The sequence below is a fragment of the Bidens hawaiensis genome, unplaced genomic scaffold (genome assembly GCF_021521415.1).
Source record: "Bidens hawaiensis isolate Kalapana, Puna unplaced genomic scaffold, B.hawaiensis_p1.1 tig00030250_1, whole genome shotgun sequence".
NCBI classification, from domain to species: Eukaryota; Viridiplantae; Streptophyta; class Magnoliopsida; order Asterales; family Asteraceae; genus Bidens; species Bidens hawaiensis.
Genome location: NW_027495041.1, coordinates 168,711 through 189,488, shown reverse-complemented (window position 1 = coordinate 189,488; position 20,778 = coordinate 168,711). Strand labels below are relative to the sequence as shown.

The 20,778-nt window shown below is 30.5% G+C and overlaps 1 protein-coding gene across 1 annotated transcript; it reads left to right on the top strand.

Moving 5' to 3' along the window:
• Positions 1-6,473: 6,473 nt before the first annotated feature.
• LOC143580137 (pathogenesis-related leaf protein 4-like) lies at positions 6,474-7,143 on the top strand. The gene has a single exon (XM_077063247.1). The coding sequence runs from the start codon at positions 6,493-6,495 to the stop codon at positions 6,979-6,981; it is 489 nt and encodes a 162-aa protein (XP_076919362.1). The 5' UTR covers positions 6,474-6,492; the 3' UTR covers positions 6,982-7,143.
• The last annotated feature ends 13,635 nt before the right edge of the window (positions 7,144-20,778 follow it).

Below are 20,778 nucleotides of genomic sequence, written 5' to 3'. Positions count from 1 at the left end.
CGAGGAAAGAGGGTACCGAGCCCTAATAATACTCGAGGAATGTAGGGCGTAATGCTCTTTATAACATAAGATATGAAAGTAAGTTAATACAAAAGAAAGTAAGAAAGTATGAAAGTAAGAAAGTATGAATGTAAGAAAGTATGAAAGTATAAAAGTTTGAATGAAAGAATATAATGTTATGTGAATGGTATGATTATGTGATTATCTAGAACTCACTCAGCGTAGCTGACTTTTAGTATGCACGCAGGTGAGTAGGATGAGGCAGCTTGCTTGAGGAGACACATGGCACTGAACAAGAATCTGGCATCTGAAGACCTATGATGTGTTAATTTTAATGCTTTAATGTGAAAGACAATAAATGTTTTGAGACAAGTTATGAATTATGTAAAGTTTTATGAAAGTTTTATATTCCGCGTAAATGTTTTAATTAACTCTGATATTTAGAACTGTGTTTATGAGTAAATTCAACACGAAAGTAGGGTTACCGGTAACGGGGCCTTACAAGTTCCATTTATGTTCAACATATTCAATAATCGTAAAGTATCAAATATGGCTCTATACACAACAATCATTATGTTCTCGAGAACTTACTTACATGATTTGATAATTCAAATCCTTCATATATTTTCTTGTAAACTCTCAGTATCAACTGAATAACAATATTTATTGGACGCATATCAATTCCCTCTTTATATTACCAGACTTTTTAGTTATCGGAAAGTCACTGCTTCCACCATTGGAGAATGTGTCTCCTCAATCCTCATAATTAATCATGGGTCTTTGCAAAAATATTTGTGCCATCAATTTTACTTTATATCACTTGATGAATTTTCATAACTCATATACAAGACCCGTTTGTATCTAACACATTTTACAACTTTAGTTGTACGGACTGCTGGTCCAACAAACTTTCCGTTATTTAGAGAATTCAACTCTGCCCTGTTTGCGTTTTTTCCACTTTGACCAATCATTTTTTTATAGGCAGATTTAGATCTTGATCCTCATCATCATTTCAAGCGCTAATTATATATATATATATATATATATATATATATATATATATATATAAAAAATTATAACGACGTCGACTTTATTTCGATTCCATATATCTTTGTAGACATGATACAATATAATTTATTGAGAGCTCTTTGTTTTCAGGTACCTAAGGTTCTTCAAGAACCATCATGTCTAATCTCTTTCAAGAGACCTTTTACTGCACCTCGACTTGACCATCTTTATTACTTGCTCCAATTTTCGAGGAAATTTAAACTTTGGAACCGATCAATCTACCACACTACAAGCGTGCATTAGAATTATTATCAATTTGCGTTTGTCCTTCCGGGACATTTATTAATTGGAGCATTAGCAGTTCGTATAGGTGTCTTAGCTAGACACTCTCTTTTGGTCAGTGAATCGTCTGATAATTCATTAGTTGATCTTTATTCATGAATTATCCTTTGAACTTTTAGTTTATATAATTTAGTTTGAGGATCAATGATAATTCATTACAACTCAATTTGTTTTCCAACTGCTTTAAATCTCCCTCTAATGTTGGGAATGTTGATTCACTAAAGTGAAAACTAATGAGCCATAAGCAAATATCTCATTAATGGCTCTAAGTATTTAATCATATATAATATTTAATACCAACATATATTTCCAACTTCCTTTGTGTTCTCATCCTTGTGTCTTGTGGTGGATTAATTTCAGTATATAACACATACGAAATATTAGATGCGAAATATTTGGTTACTGACAAAAAAACCACTTGCAATGGGGAGGAAGTATCATAACTTGTTGGCTTGATGTGAATTATTTTAAAGACAATAAAATCATATGTACTCAAATACAAACATGAACCTTTGCTCTCGTGATGATTGTCTTTAACAATACAATTTATGTAAGAACATAATCTGTTATGAAGTTCAACACTTATTCCAATGATCATTATTAACTTGGGAATCAAAATTCATTATTATAACCGAATGTAAATATACCAATCTGGAATAATATGCTTGCAATCTTATTAGTTAAGCCATAGATCATGCAAACATGAAGTTGTGATCTTGATAACCATTTAGACGATGCATCGATTTTCAAAACACTAAATGGTATCATGTTAGGATATGTGTATCGTTTTCTCAATTTCATAACATCTAGAGATTCACACCCTCCTTCAGTTGGTAAATAAATGATTTCCCTTGAGAGCAATTTGCATGTATAAGTATTATGAAGAATCACTTGGTTCCTCAATATATTTCACATCATTGATTCGGTGTGGTTTAACCGGTCATGTCATTAGATAATCATGATCCATAAACTTTAGGTTTATGATCGTATATGTAATATGCTTCTTTAATGCAAGACTATAAATATGAAAGAACATTGTATTATCGTTTCAAACGATCATGTGATTTCACTTTAGTATTTTCATATTTTGTTCTCATATATAACAATCTCTTTGCCACTTCTGGTGGTCAATCTCATTATTATAATCATCGTTACAAATTTCTCAATTATATCAATGATTGCATTGATCAATACATTGTCACATGCACTTCAGGGAATGGTATAAAACCAAACCAAACCAAACCAAACCATTTCCATGGTTTATTCATAATTTTCTCCATCATGGATACTAAATCACTTAAACGTTTCATACGTTATAATGATATGCTACTTCAGGAGCATATTTGAGGCGTGACAAACGAAAATGGTATTATTCATGCTTTTCCTCATAATTAATCTTCTCGTTATATAACAAGTATTGAGAAAGTAATTACATGAATGAGTCATGTAAGATTTATCATCCAAATATTTTATAACCTTCAATAATGAGATTTGATGAGTGTGACACTTCGAGTGTCATATCTAAGCACGTCTATACTTGTTCATGACAGTGATAATAAATATTAACTTTAATTTGGTTGTGCATATAAATAAACAATATATCAAATTACACATGAATACATGACGCACTAATATATCACTATATAAAACGAGTTATAATAAAGTTTATGAAAATTTTGTTCCTTAGATTTTATTGATAGATGCAAGGGGCAAATAAGAGAGACAAATCAAGAACTTACAAATTAATTTAAAAAAAATACATACACAAGTCTCGTGAAAATAGAGTATACATATACATACATGCAACATCCTTTAGAAACTTAAAGAAACATCTTTATTGGTTGCTTGAAAAAGAGTTTTAATCATAGAATTAAATCGGACCCATAAACAGGATTAGAAACAGTTGATCAAATTTTCCAAAAATAATTATCTAGACACCAAATCTAAATTTTAATCAAATATTCACAGTTAGTACCTAAATAAAATTATATAAGTTTAAGATTTAAATTTATCAAAAATCATCTTCAAAAAATAAAGTCATTAAATCTCTGTTTTTGTTGATCTTTTATCAATATATAAAATCTTCTGCGAATAAATATATTCATCTTAAGGATTCGACCTATTTGACTAATATAAATCTATGATGAACATATATATACATATGTTTTACTAAAGTCAAATTTATATACAAAGAAAACTTTGTTTTTAAATCAACCACAATAATATATGTATTATCTAATGCGCTTTGGGTGTACTACATAACTATATGACTAACTAATAAATTGTAAACACATAAGTAGAAATCGATAGTCGGTTTAAAAGTAGAAAACGATATTCGAAAAAAAAAACTAATCATAAAGTAATATCATATGCAAGTCTTACGAAAAGTTATATCATAATAATTTATTTAACAAAACCTTTAAATTTGCATATACACCATTTCTTTTTGCATTCAGAAAATTAAAAAAAATAACAAAAGACAACTTTAGTCATCTTCTCTTTCGATTTACTCTCAAATTATATTTAGAGAATTAAAGTTGTTTTGAATTTTATTTGAGTACTTTATTTAAATTTATATTAGGTGTTGGCACTAAAAGAATAATCAATGACACATCAAAAATCAAAATCATTGCTATACTATAATTCATAAATATTGTTATGAAATAATTAATATAAATCTCGGTTCAATAAAAAAAATTGTATGAACTGCAATATAAATATTATTTTAAGAGAGATTAAAGAAAATAGTAAATCTGTAACATAACCTGAAGTTTGTGTTTGAGATAATAATAAAGAACAATGAAAATTAACTTACCTTAGGATTAGGCCTGTCAATTTTCACCCGAATAGACCCTACCCGAAGACACATCCAAACCGTATAACCCGAACCCGAGATACCACGTAACCCGAACTCGAGATACCACGTAACCCGAACCCGATTGCAATAGTTCGGGTCGGTTTTTGGATAGGATTTCCTCAATTCGGGTTAACCCGAATAACCCGAGAAAGTAGTAATTTGAAATGCCGAAATTTTCTAGGTATGAATCTTTACCTCTTATACATTTATACCTACAATATAATTCAAAGATAATAATAGTATATACATACGGCTCTGTTTCTTCATCAAGCAACTTCAAAGTTCCAATCAAAGAGTTGTCTATTTAACAATTGCTTGTTACGGATTGAGATTTTGATGTTTTTTTACATTTAAATGATTGCTCTTAATATTTCTTATTGTTCGATAATTATTGTTAAATGCAATGTTCATATAATAGGTGTTGTTTAAACGAGGTGTTATTTAATAATACTATTTAAGTGGGATTGTACACTATGATGACAAAAAAAAACTCACCTTTTTTGTAAATCATTTCAGGCCTTTTACAACCTTTAGTTAAACTGAAACCCGAATCAAACCGACCCCATCTAACCCGACCCAATAAACCCGAAACTAGAATGGTTTTGTTTTCGGGTTATATTTCCACTCATAAAAACCCGAAAAACCCGACCCAAAAAACCCGAAACCCGACAAAAAAACCCGAAGAACACCCCTACTTAGGATAATCCATTCTCACTCCAAAAGCAAGTCGTGCTGATAACGTGTTGTGAAACAAGCCTAATAGCCAAACATGTGAGAAAGAGATGTAGGGAGAAAGATGGAGATTTCATTAATATGGTGTGTATTACAATAAAATGATATGTATATATAGGAAAAGATAACTTGGAGAATAAGCCTAATCTATATTAGGTATTGATAACCATAATAATATATATTTATAACACTTTTTCTTTTTTTCCTAAAAGTCACTCAACAATTTTTTCACGTTAAAGTTCCTCCACATATTAAATTTGAACAAAATAGTGACGTAAATAAAAACAATATTAAGTTACCCTTAGCGTTAGCTCGTCTACTAACAACCAAGTGGCTTTAACTTGAACATCTCAATGTTGCTGGAAAACGTATTCTCCGGATTCTTCGACAATGAAATGTATTATCGAGCTGATTCCGTGAGATAATCTTCAAAATGAAACTCTTTAATGAAAGGAAAAAAAAAGCGGTGATTTCCATAAGCAGAATAATATGTATGTGGCACTATAATCAAAAATTGCACAGAACTATTACAATAGGCTTAAAAGAAAGAAACATCTGTCTGAATTTAGAAGAAGTAATGAATGAAGGAACATGAATTGTGATGGTATGCGATCATGGAGAAATTCCATATAGTTTTCGAATTTAAGTTTTAAAAAACAAACACGTAAGAAAAAAATAAGTTTAATATGGTGTTTATAAGTTACGTCACTATTTTGTTCAAATTAACATGTAGAGGGAGTTTAACATGCAAAAAATTGTTGATAACTTTTATGAGAAAAAACAGAAAGTATATTGGTTTTTAATGGTATTTTCCCTTCTCCAAATTCAAGAGGTAGTGTAATTTTTAAATTTCATAAATGATTAAATTTCATGTTTTAATCTATGAATCGATAGATTTCATGTCTCAGTTTATTTAATTTTGAGAATTATTGTACTTGTTTAAGTGTATAATGATTTCAAAAAAATCAATGTTCCAATTTTTAATTACATGTTTCAATTTTAAAACTTTTATGTTAATTTTTAGATATTATGTCTTCTAACACCTCACTTTTTATATTTTTAAGTCAAATTTATAAAATTTCTGTTAATTTTTGCTAATTATAATTGTTATTACATTTATCTTATTTATATAATAGTTTTTGAGCTTGTATTTTAGGGGCTTTTTTTTCTATATCCCAGGCCCAAGAATTTTTTTTATTCTTAAGACATGACCCTAATTATAATAAGAAAACAATAAATAAAAATAATAGAAAACAGTGTGTCACCCACACACACACATATATTGGTATAGATTAAAGTTTTGCAATATTAATTCTTATGTTAAGTGCTTTCATGTAGTTTTAGTTTGGGTTTCTTCCAAGCTTGCTCTATTTAAAAAAATAAAAAATTTCTCATAATTATGCCTATCTAGAAGTTTGCTTACAATGGTATGCTTAACTTATTAACCTTTGTCAAGTCATTCCACTAGCGATAAAATCCTATAAATAGGCACTTCGGGTTCATGCATTTCCATCCTCAAACACCAATAGTTTAACAAAGAAGCTAGGGTAATTATGGGGTCTTTCAAACTTCAATTTGCAGTTATGTGTTTCTTGAGTTTGGCCATGTTTCAAAGCACCCACGCACAAAACAGCCAAGGAGATTACCTGAATGCTCATAATGCGGCACGAGCTCAAGTGGGTGTTGGAAACATGGTATGGAGCCCGACCTTGGCTGCCTATGCTCAAAACTATGCTAACCAGAGGGCACGAGACTGCAATCTCATCCATTCTGGTGGACCATATGGTGAGAACCTTGCCAAGGGTGGTGGTGCGTTCTCGGGTACTGCAGCTGTGAACTTATGGGTAAATGAAAAAGCAGATTATAATCACAATTCCAATACGTGTGCCAGTGGAAAGGTTTGTGGGCATTATACTCAAGTGGTGTGGCGTAATTCGAATCAACTTGGGTGCGCTAGGGTGCAATGTGCCAATAATGGTGGGTGGTTCATAATTTGTAGCTATAATCCTCCTGGTAACTATGTTGGCCAGTCTCCTTACTAGGGAACTACTTGTTGGTCGGTTAATAAGTCCTGCAACGTACGTATGAATAAACTTGAACTATCAGGTGTAATAATAAATAATTGAGCTTGAAAAGCTAAGTCGTTTGTAAGCCCAAGTGTGTTTTTTTCAGTAATAATTTAATCAAAGTACTTGTTTTTATTATTTGCGCATGTTTTATTCTCTTAATCCAAATTATATTCATTACCATTGAATACACCATTTTTCTTCGTCTGCATTACTTTGTAAGAAAAATATGTCTTTGTTATTAGAGTATTTGTGTATTTGTGTTATAATCAAATCGAAACCAAAACTGCAACCTGAAATAGAAATTTGTCATTTCGGAGAAACTGATTACCAACCAATTGTAACCGATGTTTAGTAATCAATAATAATTGTTTAAACTTCAACCAATTACTAATCGGTTAACCTAAACTGGTTGTTTTTAATAGATTGATAAACTGTTAATTGGTTACTAATGTTAACATTTGGTTTTAAACACTTTGATCGTTTTCTAACGGCAATATATTCATTTTTAGCAGTTAGAAACCAGTTATTGATCATTTTAACAGTCTAACATAGTATAAGATGTTTAGGTGTGATTACACCACTTATCCATCTCTCAAAAACTCATTAAAATGTAAAACCGCTCAACCTCCTAAAGTCTCAACCTAATTTGTTCAAATGGCAAATGCTATAAAACATTGTTTTGTTTCTTGAAGCAGAGAGAACCAACACCCCCACCCCCCAATAATAATAATAATAATAATAATAATAATAATAATAATAATAATTATTATTATTATTATTATTATTATTATTATTATTATTATAATCTGGTCGAAGTTCTATGTCTAATGTCGGACAACACTAAAATGACTCGTTGCAAAAACTCCAGCGTGTTCCTTAAAGCCGCATCCCACTAGTTCCTTGTGCATTAGAAAATCCGGATCCGAAACCGAACCCGAAATATCCGAAAATCCGAAACCGAATTATCCGAAATTTCGGATATCCGAATTTTCGGATACCCGAAAACCGGATAATCCGAATTTTTGGATTCGGATTCGGATGTCGATTTCTAAAAGAATCGGATAATCGGATTATCCGATACCCGAAAACTAAAAAATAGTTAAAAATAATTAATATATATTATAAGTTATAACTTAAGTTTAGGGTTTTCCATCCGTTATAAATTCTCCATTTTCCACGTCGCAGCCTCCCATCACCTGCCGAAACACCTTCCCCGCTGCTCTCCGTCGCTACCTTTGCTATATCACTTTGCTTTCGAATTATCCATGTAACTTTTTTGTTTAACAGTTAATGAAAATTATGATTTTGGCTTATTAGTTTTGGAATTTATCTTAGAATTTGTTTGGAAGTTTTTGGCTGTTTAAATTGTTTAAGTTTGAATTTATCCATGAATTTCTTGAATTTTTTTCATCTCAATGTTGGAAACTTGGAAATTTGAACATAGGTTTAGTTTTTATTATATGCATAAACAATTTTTTTTGGATCATCCATTTCAATAACCGAATCCGTATCCGAAATTTCGGATATCCGAAATTTCGGATACGGATTTGGATATTAATATCCACTATCCGAACTTTTCGGATATTTGAAAACCGGATAATTTGATCTTGAACACCCCTAATTAGAACATGTAGCAAGTCACTTTCATTTTTCAGCTCAGTTAGTTAAATCTCAACTAAATTTGGACTAACTAGTTAAAATTAATCTTATTGTGGGCCAAGGGTTTGTACAATGATGGGAATGATTTCTATCTATAATATCAAAGCCCAAGAGTGTTTCTTTGGGCTGAAGTAGTGATATTAAGAATCTTCGACTTCGTAAGAGGATGTGGGCTAGTTGTAGTACTATACAAAGATCGACATGGAAAAGAACGGGCACAATAAACCCCTCTTCCCATGCGGTAGTTAGGAATCCTTGACGATATTGAGCCAGAACAACCTATTCTTCCTGAATGAATACCCTGATTCAAATATAAACAAAAGTCGACATAATTAACGTAGTTAAACTTTCAACATCTCCGGGCTTTAACAGTAGCTTCGGAGTCCCATTTTCTACTAGTGGCACGTTTTATTACTTAGAAGAATAAGGTTGACTCCCGTGGCAGTGGAAATATATATTTGTTTGAAGGATCACTTGGACGCAATAGAACGTATCCCAAATGTTACAACTCGAATAAGAAATACACAATTCGGAGGTAGAAACCGGAGATCATCTCCAATTTCTGATTAAGAACTCGCATACGGTTTTATTAGTACACTTGTGTGACTCCGAAGATTAAACACTACAACTCCAGAAGACGACTACGTCAAAGACCAAGACTAAATATTAAAAATGTATATTATATATATCTAATTTAATAAAGTATTTTTTTTTTGATTTTTTGTGTTACTTTTTAAAACTATTAAATGAAATAAAATAAAACATGACTTTTATGTTGTTTATGATAAGTATTTAATTTTAATTTTAGATTTTTTTTCTTTGAAACCCGGTTTCATAACGTAACCAGTTCCATCAACTTAGGTTCTTAACGGTTTAAAACCGAACCGGTTTCACCCACAAACCGGTTTTTACTACTTTTACTAGAAACCGGCTCAGTTCCTACCCGAATTGATGTTGGGTTTTTAACGGATTTGTGCAACTCTAGACCTAAGAGTTATGAGTTTAAGTACTGTTTAAGACCAAATGTAGCATGAATCATGACGCAAAGTCCATGACGTGTTTAAATATATTTAGTAGAACTACGTACGTACTTAATGGAAATAAAAGTCTTACAAAATATCTCCATTTTTCTTCTTGAAAATTTATAAGGGAGATGATGCATGGTACCACACAGTGTGTTTAACATTGAGTAATAGTCTTCGTCAATATGGAAATCTACAAAACGGTGAGTTTCTGTCTTTTTTGCATAGAAGGTTAGGTAAATTATGAATGTGAAAGCTTACCACACGTTATTCACATAATAATAAGTCATCCACTCAAAACTCTTCCAAGGAATACTATTCCTTAGTTAACGGCTTAAAAGTCTTATAGGTTGCTTGCTAGCTACTACAATTCGTTAGACGCTAGTCAGACTGTAAGGTGGAGACTAGTGATTAACCAGGATTAATAACGATTGATGATAAGACTAAAACTCATATATATGTATAATTTTTCAAATATACATATATGGTATACCAATTTCTATATATAACATTTTCAGTTTTAACCGATATCGACCAAATAGTGATTAATCGGCACTAGTCGGTAGGGTACTAACTAGAGATTAATCGGGAATTAAGCAACACTTAGACGAGATTTTTACAACCAAATTTGTTAAGACAACTTTTTACAATTAGATAATTAATTAATTTGTTGACTATCTAGAAGTTTATGTTTATCCTATGTAAACAAGTGGTATTACCGAATGACTTATTTTTTCGAAGTTCAAAAGGTAGTTAAAGATATCCAATGCATATAGTAAGCACTATTGTTATGTGATAACATTATCATACGTAAGAACATATAATGATCATCTCAACTTTTAAAAATAAAAATTTTAGAAATGCTATGGAGTTTGAAGGGCTAAACAACTTCCATCAAGTCGCCAGAGCAGCCACAACAACAAAGTTACACAAATCACCCAAAAAAAATCTCATTCTTGAGTAAAAATTTTAACTTTATATCTTACTAGACTCTCCCATGTAATTTCTCATAATGAAGATGAAAATTTTGAACTCAATCGCACTCCTTATATTAACGCCTCACTGTTCATTGAACTAATTTTTGCGAATTTTGTAAACGAAGGAAACACAATAAGAATAAAACATGAAAAAATAAATATTAAAAACTAAATTGTTAACAGACATGGAACGTATTGAAGGATTTAAAGATGAGCTAAAGTTCGTGACGACTGACAAATATGATTTTGAACTAAAGAGATCTGTATGAGGAAGCTAATGTGTGCTCTAATCCATTTTGCATGCACATCAACTATCTTCAATTGGTATGTAATCCTTTATAATTTTTTCTTTAATTGGTAGTAACAATAACCTCTTCATGTAACCACATATATAACCTATCCATAAAATTTATTGAGATTATAACTAAAAAGTACATCAATGTGTCTTTGGCCTAGTAATATCAAGAAATTGGATACGAGTTTGTATTTCCAATGATTAAAGGCTTAAGTCCCGCGAACAATAAAAAGTAGAGGGTGTGTTAGTTTCCGTCTAAAAAAATATATACTCAAAACTACAAGATAAGTGTTCGGATAAGTATTATAATATTGTTTACAAAAATATACATACTCTCTAATATATTGTGTGACTTTAAATAGTTATGGAAGTTGCGTGACTGTTTGCTAGGAGGATATAACGTGTGTTGAATGGTGACTTAATAGAGACAATGAACAGCTTTGGAATGTGAGCAGCCCTACTAGAGTATAGGCGACGATCTAACCCAAATACCATGTACAAAACGAAGACAACATAAGTTATATATATATATATATATATATATATATATATATATATACTATTAAAATAAATTAGTTTGCCTCCACATGGCCCCTCTCTATTGGACAATTCTCTTTATTTTCAAATATATCTTCCACTTCTCTAATTTTCTTAACAATTAAATAAATCAAAAATAAACTCAATTACTAATAATTAATTGTAGGTCAATATATTTGGAAATCTTTTATTTTTTAGTAACTTTCGGCCTCTTCTCTAAAATAGCAAATTTACAGCTTTTAATTTGAAATTAATTACATCATGTCTAAATTAACTATTTTTCAATAGATTAGTCAAACATTCCATTTCATCTCATTTATCAACAATAAATGAGATGTAAAATAAATTCAAAAATTTGTCTCTTATATATTGTATTTATGTTTATTTTTATGCAATTTAATTTTATACTTTGCATCCATTCTCTTTCTGACTATTGTTTATCTGACATCCTCTATATCAAACATTTGTAAGTTTTTTTTATTTCTTACCATTCATTTCATTATTTTTTTTATTATTACATTAACTACTTACTTCTTTAATTTGTGATTTTTTCTTTGAGGACGTTATCTTTTATTTTATTTTTTTATTGTATATATATTATGTACCAACAAATTATTCTTGGTACATGATATTTTAATTGCCATAAATTATGATTCTTATATAGAATCATTAATAAACTTCAAGAAGAAAATATTTGACAAAACATGATCGTAAATTTCTTAATGTTATTCCGGTAGTTATATTTCATACTCTATTTGGTACTCTTATTATATTATTCTAGTAAGGTTTTATATCAGTTATAATTATTTTTGTTTTCCGTTTTTGTTTGTGTTTATATTAATAATTATATGATTTTTTTCTTATAATCAGTTTAGGTTATATATCAAAATCGAAGATTCAATAGAGATCTTCACTATTTCGTTTTTCCGGTAACGTGATTCAATTTTTCCGGTTGTAAATCATAACATCAATTTTACATTTTTTTCACATGAATCAAATCTTCCATAATTTGTAATTTATTTATTATGTGATATTAATATTAATATTTAATTTTATCATTTCAGGTTATTGTCCCAACTTGATATAGCTAATTTCATAGATAGATTGAGGATTGTTTGATAAGATGTCTTTTATTTTTGTTTAATATTGATGTATATTTCTGTTAGTATTCATATATTTATTTATTTTTCACAATTTATGTAATTCAATTGATTATTATATAATCAGGAAATGAAATTTAGTTGATTATTCTATAAGACATTAAATTATCTACAGTAAGATAATCAATCTTATATTGTTGTTGGTCAAAGTTCAATTAAATCATCAATGTCAACGCAACTTAAAACATTATCATACTTTCCAATATGATCTTACTTTCCATTTTTAGATTTATACAGATTTAATATGGCATTTTAGAAACCGATTTTCCTCATTCAAATGTCATATACATATATACATATATATATACATAAACTGTCACACCCGGCCCTGAACGGCGGAAACAGCCGGGCGCGCGCGAGTGGGGATTGATAATTAAGCACGGGCCATTGCAAACATTCAAAGTAAGATTTTCATTGCGCATGAAATGTTTAATACAAATACATTACATTGTTTAAAGATTACATAAAAACATCCAAGTATAAAAACTGTTGAAGATTTCCACGCCATATCCCCTTGCGTGGCGGGAACAACCGCGCGCATCGAAGGGATAGAACTAAAATCTTCCAAAAAGCTAGTTTTAGATGTTCAGCGTGAGGTGCTCTATGTGTGACTCCATGCGCTACCTAGTTATCTCCTGAAAGACACGTAAAACATTTGAATCAGTATAAACTGAGTGAGTTCACAAGTTTTAGTAACTTGATAAATCGTATTGCATCATAGTCTTGATAAAAATCATTCTAAAACATAATTCTGATAGCATCATTGAAACACATGCTTAGTAAAACTTAGTTCTGATAACGTTTCCTTTGATAAATCCGTCCCGCGGGTTACGCGCGAACATTTCTGAGTACCGTGCTCGTCTGTGTAAGTGGCGCTGCCACTACGAGCGAATAATACCGTCCCGCGGGTTACGCGCGGACGTTGTGCCGGAAAACAAGGCGCTCGTCTGCGTAAGAGGAGCGACCTCTACGAGCGGGCTCAATCCCATAGTACTGCCCCGTGACATGCTAGGCACTCGTCTGTGTAAGAGGTGCGACCCCTACGAGTGGGCGGATCAAACCAGCAGTCCCTACCCTTAGAGTTCCAATGGTAAAGTGATCACTTGCTCGAATCTGGTGCACTAACATCGAAAACCATAGATAACCGTTTGCATTGCTCATCATGAAACATAATTTAAACACATAATCGCTTGCATAGCTTGTAAGTATACCATGATAAAACATTATTTCAGTACGTGTCCCTCGCCCCGAAAACAGTTTAAAAATAGTGAAAACAGTGAAAATAGGGGCTGTGAGACTCACCTGTGGTTCTTGTTAAGGGATTAATCGAGATTCGGGTTTTCTTGGTGTTGGCCTCGGAATTGAAGGTCTAGAATACGATTAAATAACAAGTATATATATTAAGATCCAGAAATAGGAGAATATAAGGGTTGGAAAGTAGATCTCAGGGTTATAATCTCGGCTTACCTAGTAACAGGAACGGAATTGAAAATCAAACGGATGCTTGGACGATGATTAGTGCAATTTGCAGTTTTAAGAGAGAAGTTTGAAGTGTGTTTGGGTGATAATTTGGGTTACATATTTATAGGCAAGATTTAGGGAACACAATCCCTTGCTTTAGGGGATTGTAATCTTTTCATATCTTGGTGTAATGATGATAAAGTATGGAAATTATTATTATTTATTTAAAAGTGGAGGAGTGGGTAAAAGATTTTGATTTGATTTGGACAGGACATGCAGGTCTGTGGTTGGTGAGAGTAGGGTGGCTGACAGTTGACTTTTCATGTTACAGTATGCTTTTTCAGGTGCTTTTGTCAGTGTACAGTTAAAAAGTAGAAATCTCTGAAACACGCAACTGTTTCCTTTTTGGGCGGGAATAAACCCCTTATATCTGGAGATTAGGCTAAGTGTTCTGCGCGTATAGCTTTGTGCGCATAGCTTTCTGCGTGAAGGACATTTCTTTGCTGCGGGTAGGTACGTAACCTTCTCGCAGTCAGGGACATTGAGTTTCATTTGTAGATTCTCCAAGTGGTCTTGGTATTTCAACATAGTGATCAGTTATGTTGAAGTCAATTCCATCTTGGAGCTTCAGACAAATTAACTCTCAATGTTCCCGCCATGCGGGGAGGTTAGTTCTCCTTCCGCACGCGCATAAACGATTTAGGATGCACCCGCCTTAGCATCATGCGGGACGGTCAACCCATCAGACAACATAAAGTTAAGTTACATTCGCGCATGGCGCACATAACATATGCCCACGCTGGTTCTTACATCGCGCGCTCGCGCAGGGCGTACATAACAATTGCCCGCGCTGATTCTAACATAGCGCGCTCGCGCAGGGCGCACATAACAATTGCCCGCGCTGACTCTAACATAGCGCGCTCGCGCAGGGCGCACATAACGTGCCCGCGCTGATTCTAATTTAGCGCGCAAAATATTCACAATCACCTAATTATTAGGTTGATTACTTAGTTTATAGGGTTGGGAAATTACCGGGTGTCACATAAACGAATATCAAAATTCAATTCTCACCGTTTATTTGAAATTTACAAAAATATGTTATAGAATTCTACTTTCACAATTTGTTAAAAAACCGAATTTGAATAAATTAACTATTTGACCATTTATATTGAATAGGTTTAAACAACATTTACATATTTAAACATAATTCTCATTCCTAATTTGACTAATTTTTTTCAACCCTTTTTAATTTTTTGAATACCATCCATAATTATAAACTCATTTCATAATTATTTAATATTCATGCCTTAAATAAAAAAATAGTTTCTTCTACATATTTCAATTTATCATAAATTTAATGTCGATTTCAACTAAATCCCTTAAATGAATAGTAAAAAATATTAATTTAAGCCATTTTAAAATTCGAATTCTTGACCATATTTTCACAAACCGAATTTTAAGAGGTTAACCATTTGACTGAATTTGACTATTTTTTTAATATGATTTGACTCTAATTTTGGTTAATTTGAACATTATTATAATTTTAATAATAATAGTTTATTCTCATTTCTATTTATATGAATTTTTACAAAAAAAAAAGTAAATAATTTATACTATATAATCAATACATTTGTTCCCATTGTTCTCATTAATTTATATATTGATGTAAAGTTATATGTATCTAAACGATATTCAAATTCGAATTCTCAACATTTATACGAAGTTTACAAAAATATGTTATACAATTGGACTTTGACTATATTTTAAAAAACCGAATTTGAGTAAATTAATCATTTGACTCAGTTTGACTATTTGTATTAATACAATTTCACTCAAATTTTGGTAAATTTGGACATAATTATAATTTTATTAATTTATTCTCATCTCTATTTATATTGTCTATTTATAAAGGTTTGTGACCGATTTTACTCAATCTTATATTGTTTATTTATTATTTCCAAAACAGTTATGGAATTAACTGATTTGACTATATTAATGTTTTCCAAATCAGTTATGAAATTAATTCATTTGGCTATATTAATGTTTTTCAACAATTATAAAAAATTAATTGATTTGACTATATTAATGTTTTTCAAAATAGTTTTAAATTTAAATGATTGACTATTAATGTTTTCTACAACACCCATGTTATTTGAACTATGGAATAATAAAAGTCACATTTAATCATGCATTATGAATTATGTTTAATGTTTAATATTATTTCTTTAGTGTTTATTACGATATGATATTAGTATTCATGTAATGTGAGATATAATTTATCAGGTTACAACCAACTATTTTGAGGAGCATGAGATTTTCAAATGCATCAATGTCATATGTAATTCACATGTTGTATTGGCAATGCCAAAGTAAGAAATTTCAAAGTATATATGGAAACTTTGAATGATTATATTGTAGTATTATTTAAAAATGTTTGTCAGAACAGGCTCGGGTCACATATCGAAACATGTTAGGGAAAATGCGAGTTCTGAGTAAAATGATTTTAGTTCAAACGCGCATTTAAGTTAACAAATATTTCTTTATTATAATTTTTTAATTGTCGTGTTTTAATTAATGTAACTAATGAATATTCTTATTAATTAATTAATGTTTCTATGTTTTTATAAAGATTCTTACAATACGTGTTTTAGTTAGGTTAACCAATAATTAATTATTAAATAATGTATTTCTATTTCTTTTGAAATTTCTATCATTTTCATGTTTTTATTAATGTAAACAAAAATTAATTATTAGTTAATGTATTTTCGTTTTTTGTACAATCCTATAAATTCGTACTTTAAACTTTTAATTAAGGTCACCAAAACATGTTTAAAGTTAATAAACAAGAAGTATGATCTATAAGTTTATGAGGTTAAGAGTGGATATGTAGCTATAAGGGAAGCAAATAACATTTTGTCTTTTTAAATTTTGATGATTGTCTACAGATTAAAGAATGGGCAAAGACACATGGTATCAATGATCCCAAAGCCAGACACTTTAAATCTTATTCACTAAGAGGTTATTTTAAATGTTTGTTTTTTAGTTTTAGTTTAACACTTTTTGACGTTTGTATCTTAATTTTTTCTTAATATTCATAAGACATTTAAACCTGATTCAATACGGAAATTGACCAATTAGCAACAAACTTTTAAAGCTTTCGATACTCTTCAATCTCAACAAACATTTTCATTTTCTTATATTTGACCTAAATTAATGTTTAAAATAAACACACCATTTATTATTTCAAAAATAATAAAACTTATCATATTTTTTGGAAGTTGACTAATTAACCTATTTGATTTTAAAATTTTTATAATTATGTCGAAGTTATCTATTACAATACAACTCTACTAAATAATATTTTTGAACACATAAATGTCAAGATTATTGTATACAATTATAAAAAGGAATTATATAATAAAATTAATTTAAAATAAGGTAATGATGTTAAAGAGTTTGAAACATAATTTACTGCAGATTGCAGTCACTTTAATAAAAGTTTAATTAGGGAATGCCTTTTATGTAATAACATATAACAACTTATGTTAACCTTTCAAATGACTTGTGTTTGTTTGAAAATTTCAGTATTTCCACCCGTGTCGTACACGGGTTAATAACCTAATATATATATATATATATATATCTACCTATACTAATAAAAGAAAATAATTCTGACACATGTCATTCTGAGGTTGACTCTCACTATCAAATTTCCTCCAAAATCACTTTCTATTGATGGAAAACAAAAAAAGTATTGGTTCTAAATATAGTATTAATCTCCATTGATTAAATTATTAATGCAATAAATTAAATTCTAAAGATACTTAATATAAAAAAAATATTAATATAATAATTATGTGTCATGAATATATTTTCTTTAAGATTGAAATGCATATATAAAAGAGTTATGTTTAAAAAGTACATTAATATTAAATTTTTTTGAGACATCTTCATATTGAAAGCTATAATAAACTTTTTTTATTTTTAAACAAATATTTAGTCTTAAAAATCATGAGCAAATCTTTCATTTTTTATATTCATTATGAGACTATTGTGATAGTTGAACAACAGTGCGTTTATAAGGACAACATGAAAGCTGTTTAAAAAGGAAAATCTGGTGCCTTTTTTGTCTATGGCCGGGTATGAAACGTATAACATTTTTGTAAAAGACTTTTGATACATCTTTCACATCGAAATGCCTTATTGTTTTAAATGTTGCTTCTAGTGGCATTGATTCATTATTGTATACCGATAGTAGAACAACTCATTCTTGATTTAAAATTCAAATTTTTTTTGATGATATAAAACGACTATATTTGTAATACATTTTTAACATAATATAAAGAGACTTAATTATATTTTTTATTTGCATTAAATTATTAATTATAATTTATACATTAATTATCCCGTGTAATATACGGGTTTCTAAAGCTAGTATATATATATATATATGATGAGTATCATTACATAACTGTTAAATTATTTAAGAACTTTAAGGAACCCTTGAAAACGAACGTTTTTTATAAAAATTTTTGTATGTTAATGTTCTTTGAGAGTAGTTTTATTATTTTTTATATCTATATCTACGATTACAATTTTGAAAATTAGTTTTTAGACATATGTATATATATATATATATATATATATATATATTGAGAGGTAAATTTATTTTAAACTTTGTCGTTTATGAAACTTAAACGATCTTACCCGAATACCATGTATAAAAACGAAGACAAAATATCATATATTATTTTTTTTATAAATGTCGAATTTATGTTGTCTGTAGGACTTGAACACAAAAACTTCCCATCAAACACAAGTGTTTAAAGGTTTTGTCTTTACCAAAGGACCACCACCCCATTGGTGCATTATAATAATATTTCTGATTACCGTAATTTATACTACAAACTCCAATATTTTCTCAATCCTAATTTTATTGAATAAAATCTAATTCATTCATTAATATGACTATATAAAAGGAGATGGTATTGCTATTAATATAACTAATTCATGCTTATTTTATTGTTTTTAAGGTTTATAAAATTCAGGTTCGGTGTCTAAGTTATATTTTGTGTCGTGGCAGGAAACAACGAAGATGGATTAAGTTCATGAGCTTATCCTGTAGGGCCGTTCTCGAGAATCATTAAAAAAATTATGGCAGAAGGTGATTAAAAATTTGAGTCTTAACTAAAATATAAATTCGATAACTTATTTATAAACAAAGTAAATAATACAATAGTAATTGTAACATCTTTTATTAAATTGGGTTGGTGTTGTTTCCTTTATTAAAAATACATTTTTTAGATATATATGCATATATACAATATATATATTTTTACAACTTTCAGGCCTGTCTAGGCGATCTGGCCTGGGACCGTCAACCACCATTCCCCCTTATCAAAGATGCCCCTACACCCCTAACCCTGTGAAGACATGATGCCGACGACAAAAAAGTAAATAAAACCTACTCAATATAAGTGTACAATGTGTCTTGAAGGTGGGTCTAGAGGGAGAAGAGAATGTGAACATATCCTGTGATAATCAATATATATCTGGCCGTAAAAGTGACGATTAGAAGTTTGAAAAAGAGAAGTAAAGGAGGAAACAACCCTGCAACTTTGAGCCATGTAGAAAAAATGATGGTTGCATAAGATATCATGTATTATTGATGCGCTACAAAGTACAATACTAATAATTATAAAGTAAAATTAATCAAATAATATAATCTAGATTATGACAATCTTATAAAACAAACTCAAGCCCATATATATGTCACTCTTCATATTTATTATAACAAAAATATAATTCATTAAAGAGTATATAGAGTATAGACGGTACTGTTATTTTCTACAATTTTTAAAATTCACGATTCATGTCTAATTAGATTCTTTTCCGATTTGTATTAATTCAGCTTCGGTGTCCAATTATAATTTCTTTGACAGCATAAGACGGAGACAGTCCTAAGGTCACTAGGAGCAAGTGACTAGAGTTACAACTATGACGGAAAAAGCTATGATTATAATGACATGAGATACAAATAAATAAAATCTACTCAAAATTAAGGGAAAAAATAAAGGGCCCATTTAGTTCTTTTTTTTTTAACGACAAACTAAGTAATGCCGGATACTCCGTACGTGGCCCCCATTGGTCAAAGGTAGCCCGAGCCGTCCACTATTACGGACGGACGAAGCCCCTAGCGGTCCACCCTATTGAGGGATTCACCGGATAAAACCCGACCCCCACACCCGCCTAATGGCACGAAAGCGAGGGGCGGTAAAACCGGGTGAGATCAGGACTCGAACCCTTGTAAGTCAGGGTCATCCCTCATATCTCCCATATAAATTGGTGATAGTTTTTTTTTCTTAAACCCATTAACTTTCACATTTAATAAAATTTAAGGAAAAAAAGGGAGAAAAGAAAAAAAAAAGTCAACCTACTAAGTTAGTTGTGTAAGACCATCGGCCTCCTTTGTTTCATTAGCGACATGAAGAGGTAGGTCCCAGCAAAGCCCAGTTGGACTCGCAAGACTCACCTTAGAGGTACGTCTGCGCAAAGACCAACTGGATTCGCAGGACCCACCATGCTCAGAGAGATGAAGACCTTACACGCAGTAAGCCAGCTGTTCCCGCAGGAAAGCCTCCCTTGGTACAGTACCCTGC

Coding starts and splice junctions, on each gene's coding strand:
- LOC143580137 (XM_077063247.1), top strand. CDS start 6,493: ATGGGGTCTTTCAAACTTCAATTTGCAGTTATGTGTTTCTTGAGTTTG.